Genomic DNA, 12,977 nt, shown 5'->3' with positions numbered 1-12,977 from the left:
AACACAGAAACTCCATGACAGCAATGTACATTAGCATGCAGTAAGGTTACTAGTATACTGATTTGATTGACATGGATGACAACCTCTGCTTGATCTGGACACCCCCAAAACTCATGCGAGCGTGAAGAAAAAGTTGTTAAAATTGAAATAAATAGATGATATAAGTAGCTGTAGCTGATAACAACAATCTACCTACCCAAGCACTCCTCCTTGCCGTCGCCAATGTAATTTGGATTGCACCGACACACGTAGGACCCGTAGGTGTTGTAACATCGCGCATTCACATGGCAATCATACCAGTCAGCATTGCTACACTCATCAACCTCTGCAATGTAAAAGAAAAAATGTTTTTCCACATGTTACCATGGTTACATATGCTTACAATAATCTAGATTAGAATGTTCGTAGAATGATTGCATATTGGAACGATGACAGCACAAATCAATAGGAGCATTCACTGCACGAAAAGTGGTATTTACCGCAACGGTAAATGTGATGTAAAGTCTGGTAAAGGTTACATTTACCTGCTATTTACCGGACATTTACCCGCTGGTAAAGGTGCAGATTTACCCGGCATTTACCGGGTATGGTAAGTCCGGTAATGGTTGCCTAAATTTACCCACATTTACCCAGGTCGTGTAAAGATGCATTTACCGAGATTTACCATTCGTGGTATAAGTCACAGTTACTGTCATTTACCCGCCTAAACGGACGGTGTAAATATGCATTTACCGAGATTTACCATTCGTGGTATTAGTCACATTTACTGTCATTTACCTGCATATACGGACGGTGTAAATATGCATTTACCGAGATTTACCATTCGTGGTATTAGTCACAGTTACTGTCATTTACCTGCATATACGGACGGTGTAAATATGCATTTACCGAGATTTACCATTCGTGGTATTAGTCACAGTAACTGTCGTTTACCCGCCATTACCCGGAGTGTAAATATGAATTTACCGAGATTTATTATTTGTCTTATATCTCATACTTACCGGCATTTACCCACCTGTACATTTATCTGGACATTTACCAACCACGTTCTGACACTGAATTACCCATATCTACCCATGTTTGTGGAGCACAAGGACAGGGTAAAGGACAAAACTCAGCAATATTTTCTTTTCTAAAGGGTATGCAGATAAAATTTAGTGTTACCGGTTATAAAATGATCAGACACTGAATGTGATCAACTGTCCTGTATTAACAAACACATAAACTACACAAGATACTTAAAATGCTTACAAGCATCATTTATGATGAATGGCACTTAACATCTAACAATACTTACAATCACAGCAATTTGGAAATTGCATAGAGGAGAATGTTTAAACATAAATACATGTTGTATCTCAAGTTCTGTGCAAAATTCTGATAACATCATGTCATCAATATCAAAAGTTTGATAACTATGCAAAGAAACAGTAACATTACTACGATAATTATAACTGGCCCGGGCCCACGATTACATCTTAGACGTGGAAAATATGTAGCCAACATTCAGTGGGGCATGCACCATTTTGCCAACATGATCAGTGACATGTTTATATGAGCAATACTTTATTATTATTTGATAAAAGAAAGGTTTGGGAAATTTTTCCAGCATATCTGTATGTTACACGTACATCAATTCACAATTTAACATTTCGACATTCCAAACACTTTAAATACAAGACTTTGGTGCAGGGTCGGCCTGTATATGCCGGATAGTGCTGGTAAAATCAGAGTTAAGGTACAATGTATTTCTTTCATATTGTAAAATGCATGATCAGCATCATTATAATAACAGAACAATATCAACTGCTGTAGAGTGCAAATAGACTGAAACACAATTTGCTACATATTGTACTAAAGCTACGAAGGTCTTAATGGCCCTTAGTCTGCCCCCCACCCCCATACAGACATTGAATTCCAGGAAAATAATCCTTTATGGGCTGGGAAAACAGTGGACACCTATGGTACATCACATCAATGTTACTGAAGTGTTATATGCCGTGGAGCTGCTTGTGTCCTCTCTTTATTCCCATTTACATCTGAGTCCACTGCTGCTATGTACTCTAGGCAAGGTATAGACAAGGCTGTCTCCCTCAGTGTCAGCATGTTAGACTTCTTGGTGTGAGGTTGAGTCCTTGTAATGAGCCAGTTCCTAGATAAGAACACCAAAGTTTAATTGAACATAAATTCACATGGACATCTGTCCTGCAAAGATTGAGAAATCTAAAAAAAGAAACCACACATATATATACAGTCAAACCTGCCTATAGCGGTCACTGAAGGGACTGGCCAAAATCGACCGCTATGGACAGGTGGCCGCTCTATAGAAACGGTTGATTTTGACCACGAGCAATAAGTGCCACACTGAGAAACAATTTATTCACATGCTATACATGTACAGTGTACAGTCAAACTTGGTCCACCGACCACTTCCACAAGACGACGATCGCCGACAAGATGACTGCTTTCGGTCGGTCTCGATTTTTCCACAAGCATACAATATACTACTGTAATGTAGGTGTGGGTTATGATTTTACTCTACGTTTAAATAGTACTGTAGGTAAACATATTTCGTCAAAGAAGTTCTTTGAATGGAGAGAACACATAAACAAAGAATTGATGACTTTAAAACCTTTTTGTAGAGGATAAAAGGCGTCTGTATTATTTGTAAAAAAACTGCTCGCCCATGCTACTACTAGTGAAGTAACCCAAGTAAACAAAGCGTCGGCAACATGTACCGCGCACAAGAGACTCTCTTTGTCTGTAAATTTCTGGCGTCTTAGCGGTTTTGGAAATTCAAAACCCTCACCAGGGGCAAAATAAAACCATAGGCAACATTTTCATGGGTAACAGTAACACTGCTATAAAAAAGTATAATGACAATATTTTTCTGCCGAGATTTGAAAGAAATCTTGCGGCGACCATGCGCCGGGACCGTTATCGGCAGTGTTTCCAGACCCGCGGGACCGAAAACCGTGTGGCCGCGACCGCGTTGGACAGTGACCGCTATAGACGAATTCTTAATGCTTACGTCAATGGGAAAAATCCAAGGGACCGACAAAAAGTGACCACTATGGGCAGGTGGCCGTTATGCAAAGGTGACCGCTAATACAGGTTTGACTGTAGTATGATCAAGAAATATCATGTCACACTGATAACTGGGATACTCCAACAGTCACTGTCATGCCTTATACCTTCCGATAGAGCTGTGTACCTATTTAAATTTTAGGTACAGGTTCGGACCTGAACCTGTACCTGAACTACTTGTTCAGAAAATGGTAGATTTTAAATAAGGACAAAAGCATGTTTGAACGGGTAACAAGATAATATCTAACTGTGCTAGGAATTACTTTTATAGAAATACAGATTAACATTTGACTCCAGCCTTGCAAATGTGTTATATGTGCTGTAGTAAAGTATAGATGTGGCTTTAGCGCACTGCCAAGGTAATTTCATAGTGATTTTAGCAGTCAAAGTGGCCATCCCCTGAGTCAGACTTGACCTGATTAGTACCTGTCCAGTACCTGTCCACCAGGGTTCAGGTATTAATTTGGACCTGTACCTTATTGATTGTACCCGGTACTCTATCGGTAACGTTACAGTGTACCGGTACACAACTCTACCATCAGATTATCACAACAGCTGCTAGTAACAACCAACGAGAGACAATGGAGATTCAGCATGACGGCCTGCCTCAATAATGAAATACTTTGTCATACCTGGGCCGCAAAAAGCGTTCCATACAGGTGGATTATCAGTTCATACAGGCGTCTATTTTTATCACATAGGCCTCCTTAGAATATCTAGTGCTAATTTTCAGTGTGCAGAAGTTGAAAATTGGAATACTGGATTCGGGTGTTGGAATTTGTGACTGTTAGTTACAATTTTTTGTTCGAGGACACCAACTTTTCTTAACTTCTGGTGCATTTCGCATTGGAACGTGTGTTTTCTCGGGTGTGTATGACATAAAATACAACACGTTGTATTCCGCATCACCCTTGGTTGTGCGATACGGAATATACCGTCAGTATTGTAGTCTAAATGTATATACTAATTGTGCTTCTGTCTTCTGATCATGAGTATGCAGGACTTAAGTCTTACCTAAGAAGCCTGTAGCAGCACTTTGGGTACTCAGCAGCTGCGTTTCGGTCAGTTGCTAGCAATGTTCACAGCCAACCTCCTCACAACCCGCGCTGCATTTTTGAAGGTCTCTACTGCTGCTGTACTGGAGAAACATATTGGTAAAAGGGGAAACAATGACACAGTTGTCAACAACTCTGGGCATCCTCAAATATCTTTAGACATATGACTTAGATTTCTACCTGAAATATAATATTGACAAATCATCTGTAGCTGAATACACCTGAATAACATATTCAGGCAAGAAAAAGCATCAAACCTGCAAATACAACAATCTTATGGAAGTTAAACTTAACACTGCTGATTCGAGGTCACCAACAGTAATTCATTTGTGAGATTTTGAGGAACAAATGAATACGTGAAAATTTTGGCTCCCTCTTTCATTATAATTAATACTCTACAGTATCATTTATTTCTTGTTTGCCAACATGCATTCGTGCCTGGTTTAATACCAAGCATTAACAGGTTGCAAATAAACATTTTACATCTTTTCTTATCAGGTAAGCTTAGTAAGTTGGAGACATTGAAATTTTTAATCATTTGTGTTTCTGACGATGTCATGTCAATAACTAAAACTAGTTTTGTTAAAAAAACATTTTCTAATCTTTACCAAGTGTGTGTACTCACCACTAGCTTGGGCTCCGACCCGAAGCACCGTGCCCGAAGATGGTACGCAGGCATGCGGGTAAAAGACAGACGTTCTTCTCGGCAAGGGGGAGGGGGGCGAAGTGCCGACGAAACTGACATCACCAATTTCCCCGCGTTTTGAGCTTACAACCCATTCCCTTCAACTATCAAGCCTCTTCTTGGTCTATTGTCAACCATAGTAGACTATGGCGGTACCATGTTTCACGAGAATCGCGATACAACGGCTCATCCATGCCAAACGGACAAGGATGAACGGTTTTTGCCTCCATTTTCGAAATTCTCGCCGCCCACTTGAGCGCATGCGTGTCTCAACTGACCAATCAGAGGATGTTGACCTACTCGCGACCATTCCACTATCTCGCGGGGGTCGTGAAGACAAAAGATGGAGAAATGTCGCTTTTGTCAAGCTTTTGTCAATAAATTCTATAAGTATGAAGTTTGACCTGTCATAGTCTCCCTATAATTGGCATGATTTTATCAAAAAGCCCCCCAAGAAAGGCTTTCAATGTTTTAATGTCCTCTCTCACCGCAGGGTCTAGGCACCTACGTTTCATGCCCGTAGCCAGGGGGGGTTCGGGGGGTTCGGACGAACCCCCCCATTGGCTTGAAGGTCCACTTTCACAGGCTTGAAGGTCCACTTTTTGATGTTCAAGATTTTTTCAAGGTGGACTTATTTGTATCACCAGCAATGCCACAGAGGCTAGGATCCTAGAAAAAACTTTGTCTCTGATTTTTCCTCTGAAATTCTCTCAAAAACACAGGAAATGCCCTTTCAGAAGGTTCAATTCTTAGAATTTGAAACGCTCGAGGGTCCACTTTTTAACGTCCAATGTTTTTTTTCAAGGTGGATCTATTTGTATCACCAACGGAGCTGAAATCCTAGAAAAACTGCTAACTTTGTCTCTGATTTCTTCCTTTGAAATCCGCTCAAAAACACAGGAAATGCCATATCAGACGGTTCAAATTTTAAAATTTCCCGGGGGGGCATACCCCCGGACCCCCCTAGGAAGCTCGCGCCTGCGGCGCTCGCTGGTCCCTTAAACATTACAAAGAACCCCCCCATTCAAAATCCTGGCTACGGGCATGCGTTTATACCCTTGTATCATGCCTTGTGCGTATGATATAAAATACTATGATTTATGTCATACCTGGGTCTGATACGGGTGTTCCGGACACAGGATTCCATAGAATATTTCGAATGCATTTCGAGCGCGCCGGTACGGCCGTCGGGGCGATCTGACCCGCGGTCGGGCTGGGACCGAGGGTGATACGGAATACCCCGTGTTGTATTCTATATAAATATAACAGTTATAAGTTCAGCTTTGTTATATACTTTAGTAAGTTTGGAGACTCATTTCTAACTGAGGCCTTAACTGGGCCTCTTAACTGGGACCTTAACTGGGACCTTAACTGGGACCTAAACTGGGACCTTAACTGGGACCTTAACTGGGACCTTAACTGGGACCTTAACTGGGACCTTAACTGGGACCTTAACTAGGACCTTAACTGGGACCTTAACTGGGACCTTAACTGGGACCTTAACTGGGACCTTAACTGGGACCTTAACTGGGCCTCTTAACTGGGACCTTAACTTGGACCTTAACTGGGACCTTAACTGGGACCTTAACTGGGACCTTAACTGGGACCTTAACTGGGACCTTAACTGGGTCTCTTAACTGGGACCTTAACTGGGACCTTAACTTGGACCTTAACTGGGACCTTAACTGGGACCTTAACTGGGACCTTAACTGGGACCTTAACTGGGACCTTAACTGGGACCTTAACTGGGACCTTAACTTGGACCTTAACTGGGCCTCTTAACTGGGCCTCTTAACTGGGACCTTAACTGGAACCTTAACTGGGACCTTAAGTGGGACCTTAACTGGGACCTTAACTGGGACCTTAACAGGGACCTTAACTTGGACCTTAACTGGGACCTTAACTGGGACCTTAACTGGGTCTCTTAACTGGGACCTTAACTGGGACCTTAACTGGGACCTTAACTTGGACCTTAACTGGGACCTTAACTGGGACCTTAACTTGGACCTTAACTGGGACCTTAACTGGGACCTTAACTGGGACCTTAACTGGGACCTTAACTGGGACCTTAACTGGGACCTTAACTGGGACCTTAACTGGGACCTTAACTGGGACCTTAACTGGGACCTTAACTGGGACCTTAACTGGGACCTTAACTGGGACCTTAACTGGGACCTTAACTGGGCCCTTAACTGGGACCTTAACTGGGACCTTAACTGGGACCTTAACTGGGACCTTAACAGGGACCTTAACTTGGACCTTAACTGGGCCTCTTAACTGGGACCTTAACCGGAACCTTAAGTGGGACCTTAACTGGGACCTTAACTGGGACCTTAACTTGGACCTTAACTGGGACCTTAACTGGGACCTTAACTTGGACCTTAACTGGGCCTCTTAACTGGGACCTTAACTGGGACCTTAACTGGGACCTTAACTGGGACCTTAACTGGGACCTCAACTGGGTCTCTTAACTGGGACCTTAACTGGGACCTTAACTGGGACCTTAACTTGGACCTTAACTGGGACCTTAACTGGGACCTCAACTGGGTCTCTTAACTGGGACCTTAACTGGGACCTTAACTGGGACCTTAACTTGGACCTTAACTGGGACCTTAACTGGGACCTTAACTTGGACCTTAACTGGGACCTTAACTGGGACCTTAACTGGGACCTTAACTGGGACCTTAACTGGGACCTTAACTGGGACCTTAACTGGGTCTCTTAACTGGGACCTTAACTGGGACCTTAACTGGGACCTTAACTTGGACCTTAACTGGGACCTTAACTGGGACCTTAACTTGGACCTTAACTGGGACCTTAACTGGGACCTTAACTGGGACCTTAACTGGGACCTTAACTGGGACCTTAACTGGGACCTTAACTGGGACCTTAACTGGGACCTTAACTGGGACCTTAACTGGGACCTTAACTGGGACCTTAACTGGGACCTTAACTGGGACCTTAACTGGGACCTTAACTGGGACCTTAACTGGGACCTTAACTGGGCCCTTAACTGGGACCTTAACTGGGACCTTAACTGGGACCTTAACAGGGACCTTAACTTGGACCTTAACTGGGCCTCTTAACTGGGACCTTAACCGGAACCTTAAGTGGGACCTTAACTGGGACCTTAACTGGGACCTTAACTTGGACCTTAACTGGGACCTTAACTTGGACCATAACTGGGCCTCTTAACTGGGACCTTAACTGGAACCTTAACTGGGACCTTAACTGGGACCTTAACTGGGACCTCAACTGGGTCTCTTAACTGGGACCTTAACTGGGACCTTAACTGGGACCTTAACTTGGACCTTAACTGGGACCTTAACTGGGACCTCAACTGGGTCTCTTAACTGGGACCTTAACTGGGACCTTAACTGGGACCTTAACTTGGACCTTAACTGGGACCTTAACTGGGACCTTAACTTGGACCTTAACTGGGACTTTAACTGGGACCTTAACTGGGACCTTAACTGGGACCTTAACTGGGACCTTAACTGGGACCTTAACTGGGTCTCTTAACTGGGACCTTAACTGGGACCTTAACTGGGACCTTAACTTGGACCTTAACTGGGACCTTAACTGGGACCTTAACTTGGACCTTAACTGGGACCTTAACTGGGACCTTAACTTGGACCTTAACTGGGACCTTAACTGGGACCTTAACTGGGACCTTAGCTGGGACCTTAACTGGGACCTTAACTGGGACCTTAACTGGGCCTCCTAACTGGGCCTCTTAACTGGGCCTCTTAACTGGGACCTTAACTCGGCCCTTAACTCGGCCTTTAAACTGGGACTCTTTACTGGTACTGTTAACTGGTAAGGGGTTATCAAAAGCTTGTGCTGCGGCCTATGACTTACTGCAATACGGATATTTACCCGATATTTACACAGCTTTATCGGGTAAATTTGTGGTATTTGTGGGTAAATGTTACATGTCACATTTACCGAGAATTTACACACCCATGGTAAGTTTGGTAAACCCCAGATTTCGTGCAGTGATTTGGGAATGCTTCACTGTGCATCACTTTGTAACGACAACGTACACAAGGAGATTTACAGTGAAATAAATTAACTCAAATCAAATCAAATCACAAGGAGATTAACCCGCCTTGAAAAGTCGAGTATCATCAGAATGCAAGGTAAAATGATCAATGCTCTCTTACGTTGTTGTACAGAATGATTCATAAATAATTATTAGATTCGGTTTTCAGATTTACAACGGAAATTAAGGAGAACCCTGGTGTAATAAACACTTTCGTGAACAACTCGGTATCAATATTGTTAATTAGCAGACTAAGGGAATTTAGGGAGGAAAACAAAACCTACAGTTTCATTAACAACTCGATGCCATTGGTAAATTTAGTAGACTTTAAAAAAGCCCCCCTCTCACTGTGCCCGTGACGCGCTGGCGACTTAGATTGAATTAAGTTAGGGAATGTCACAATGGGAATACCATGCCAAAACGTACAAGAATGACTTAAAACACAACAAATCACATAAATCGTAAAAAGATTCGTTTTTTATCGATGAAATTCGTTAAGCGCGCGTGGTGTCAAATCGCTCGGTGGCAGCGAGGTCGCCAACAAGTGAGAGGGGGGGGGCTTTAGGGATTTTAGGGGGAAACAGAACCTACCCTTTTCACAGATGTAGCCGTGACGAGTCTCACAGTCCCAGTCAGTCCACAGGTTGGGGAAGGCGTGGTCCCGGTCGGACCTGTACAGGGAACAGCCCGGCCCGTCCGGCGATGGCGCGTTCGGGGCCCATTTACTCCAGCCCATTGGCAGATCGTCCAGTCCGTAAAACGTGCCATCGCCTTCGGCCTTACTGGAAGATGCAACAAAGGGGCAACGTTAACGGTGAATAACGGTATCATAATACGATACGTTTCATATCATATATTTCAACAAAACGCCCGTTTTGTTTCGAAGCGTTAAAACATTGTCTCCGCTGCTAATTGAAATTGAATTGGAATGCGGGTCAACATGCTTAATAGATAGTCAATACAAATCAAAGTAGTTTGATATTTGCCTAGATAGGAACGCTAAAGTTTCACCTGCGATCACTTTGAAATTCACTAATGGTAATCGTCTGCTAATGGTAATCACTTTGAAATTCACTAATGGTAATCGTCTGCTACATAAAATACGTCCTACAGATTGCTACCGGACCATGGATGCACTACGTACAACTTTCATTGTCAACGCTATGGCAATAGTCTAGGCCAAACCAAAATGATAAATCATACGATGTGTTATTCACATGTTCGCGACTTACAAGTATCCAATCCAAAAGTTGTGATTTCTGCTGATCCTGTTCTTTATTTTCACGGCGAGGCCGTGAAGATGTTCCGAGTTGATCACGGCCAAACGGCCGCCAACAGCTTCACACTCTGCCCGGGCCTCCAGCCACGTCCATCCGCGCTCTACTACCCGGATGCATCGTCCACTCACGAGTTCTTCGTCGGGCCCGCACTGCGGTGGTATAGCTGTTGGGAGAAAAGGGAAGGATAAATCATCACATGAAATGTCGTAATGTTGTCATGAAGCTCTTTTATCGCTTCCAAATCACGCATTATTTTAAGATTCCCTATTGTCGCACTGTGCTCTAAGTGTTTGTGAAAAGATGGAACATACGGCAAGCATGTGTGTAATCTATTCTTTTAAGACCCTCCAAGATTTTCAATCACAGTAGTTTTACGTTTTTTTCAAATTCTTACCCAAAGGCCAATTGCAAGTAACGAGATGACCAACAGACATTACTCACTCTAAATTCATACTTGTTGGGTTTGACTTCTTTTTCTGCAACACGACAAAAGATCCTACTTTTTCTGTAATGTGTGGGTTTTGTAATGTTATGAAGGCAGTAGCTTTTTTTTGTCTGTAAACGTGGAAAAATCAGGATGGGATTTGGTGGCTTCTGTTAAATACGATGAACACGTACGTGCGCAGACTTCAACTCCATCTCCAAACAGTCCGTCGTTACAGTGACAGCCTTGCACGCCATCTTTCACACTACAGGTGGCCAAATTGTGGCAGGTTGTTGCCCGGCAACCGATCACCGGGGTACCGTCAGGTCTCTTCCCACATCCGCATCTACGGCAATTGTCTTCGTACCAAGGTACATCAAGCTGTAGGAGAATGGGAATTTGAGGAGGGCATTTGGGAACCATTGACATGGATGGTACATCGTTTCAGCATGTTATCATGTATTTGACATAAAATATTGATATGTAGGTACCTCTAGGTTCAAGAGATATGCTTTAAAAATGTTGCAAAATGTATGACAAAATACAAAACATCGGAGGCAAATTTACATGACCATTGCAAAGATGTTTCATAATCAAATATAAACATCGGTTAGTCAAAATTTGTATTTTACTTTGCATTTTCATGGACGTCTCTGGGGCAATCAGTTCTGTGGAAATGTATTCTCCTTCGTGTATAGCTTAACCGCATTCTAACCAAAATAGCTTTGGACATTTGGAACTGTTGGCATGTCATTTGCTACGGCTGATAGATTAAGTTGAAATGCTGTAAATAACTATCAACACATACTTTGTAGTAAAAGCCGCGTGCCACACATCCGCACTGGTCTTCAGGAACGCACTCTAAACCGCTTCGTAGGTAACCTTAGAGTGATAAACAAATAAACAAACATGAACAAATCACCACAATTCCACACAATAAAAGGTTGTACAGGGCTTAACCAAGAAAGCAAGGCGGTATTGTAGGTCTGGGGTGGGGTGAAGCTTGGTCTCAAACAAAGAGATTTTGAAAAGAAGAAAAAACTAAACATTTGGAAATCTACAAGTGGTGTTGAAATCGTAACAAGGTCATGCAGAAAATACGAATTTTCAACGTAACCGAAATTCCTGGCTGGTTGTATATAGTGGTTCCATATGTTCTTTGCTTAATTCCATGCTGTGATAGAGCGCTAGATAGGAATTTGTGGAGAGTAAAATCAGTTTTTCACCAGGGAAAATATGTATCAAAGCAAATACAAACCTTCATTGCACACACATCTTGGCCGGGTCGGGGATACGCACGGTCCTGGCTCCGGTTCCGCGCACGTTTTTGTACAAAGGGTGGCGTGGGGATCGTAATGTTCATTCTCTCCACACGTTAAGGCTGCAGAATGGGCAAACGTAACATGTCACTTATATATATACACCACAAAACTGTACAACTAAATATTGATACACTGTATGTATGCATGTATGTATGTATGTGTGCGTGTGCTCATAATTTATGTTCATATTATATCATATATATGCAGATATATTCACACAAATTATTATCAAACAGAAACTTAGCGTCAGGTGGAAGACCAGCGTAATGTTACAAATTGTGAGAATGCATCCAGTATCTTGATGCCATTTTATATTTTCTAACAATGCTCACAGCTATCAGTTGCTTGCGAAAAAAAATATGTCTACAGATGTAGTGTACATGCACGACAATGTGATACTTAGGTATGAGAGGGAGGAAGAGAGAGAGAGAGAGAGAGAGAGAGAGAGAGATAGAGAGAGAAAGAGAGAGAGAGATGTGACAAAGTACTTACGACAAAGATCTTCGCTTCTCCAGGGGGGTAACTTAACTTGCACCTCACTTAATATGGCGGCGTAGGCTGCCATGTTAAAGCAGACGACGGTGTCATCTGGTACTTCCGAGTACACACACAAATCATGGACGCATGCGTCGAAATAGATCTGAATGAAGCCAAACGATAATGAATTATAAAAGACTAACACTAACACATTTTCTAACACATATAAACATATGAAACATGTCATTTGGTGCACGGTAAAATGTTGACTGATATTGAAAAACCTTATGGGAATATCATATTTTAAATGTTTTTTTTATTGCCGTTGCTTATCTAGATTTAAAAATCCCTCTCTTGAAAACATGGTCCGCAGTATCACCACTCACCCCGTTGTCTATTGTGTCAAAACCATTGGCAAATGGTCCATTTTCATCCAGCAAGATAGCACAGCGGAGTCCTGCTGCTTCTACATCGCAGCCTTCCAGAGGGTCGCCAGCAGGAGGCCCGCAGCTTCGGTGTAAGAGAATTTAACGTGATGTTTCAATTATAAAAAGAATAAGGCTTACTTTTTGTTCGAAACTGTTTCAAGATAAAATACCTCA

The 12,977-nt window shown here is 42.6% G+C and overlaps 1 protein-coding gene and 1 long non-coding RNA gene across 5 annotated transcripts in view; both read right to left on the bottom strand.

The window, feature by feature from the left end:
- The window catches only part of LOC136430155 (IgGFc-binding protein-like), a 79,420-nt gene that overhangs the window by 15,401 nt on the left and 51,042 nt on the right, over positions 1-12,977 (bottom strand). For all 3 annotated transcript variants that reach the window (XM_066420483.1, XM_066420481.1, XM_066420482.1), the window contains exons 60-67: positions 12,762-12,885; positions 12,391-12,538; positions 11,835-11,957; positions 11,385-11,458; positions 10,771-10,957; positions 10,105-10,315; positions 9,464-9,654; positions 197-325 (exon numbers count right to left, since the gene is read on the bottom strand). In XM_066420483.1, coding sequence (XP_066276580.1) covers positions 197-325; positions 9,464-9,654; positions 10,105-10,315; positions 10,771-10,957; positions 11,385-11,458; positions 11,835-11,957; positions 12,391-12,538; positions 12,762-12,885 — 1,187 coding nt within the window. The remainder of the gene's footprint in view (positions 1-196; positions 326-9,463; positions 9,655-10,104; positions 10,316-10,770; positions 10,958-11,384; positions 11,459-11,834; positions 11,958-12,390; positions 12,539-12,761; positions 12,886-12,977) is intronic.
- Positions 1,191-5,333, bottom strand: LOC136430163 (uncharacterized). 2 transcript variants are annotated; one of them, XR_010754852.1, is made up of 3 exons: positions 4,768-5,333; positions 4,102-4,225; positions 1,191-2,152 (listed from the first exon to the last, which is right to left on the bottom strand). It is a non-coding gene; the product is annotated as an uncharacterized lncRNA (long non-coding RNA). The 2 variants fall into 2 exon arrangements; XR_010754851.1 differs by having other exon boundaries at positions 4,102-5,333.

This window comes from Branchiostoma lanceolatum, chromosome 3 (genome assembly GCF_035083965.1).
Source record: "Branchiostoma lanceolatum isolate klBraLanc5 chromosome 3, klBraLanc5.hap2, whole genome shotgun sequence".
Lineage (NCBI taxonomy): Eukaryota > Metazoa > Chordata > Leptocardii > Amphioxiformes > Branchiostomatidae > Branchiostoma > Branchiostoma lanceolatum.
This window is presented reverse-complemented; position numbering and strand designations above follow the sequence as displayed.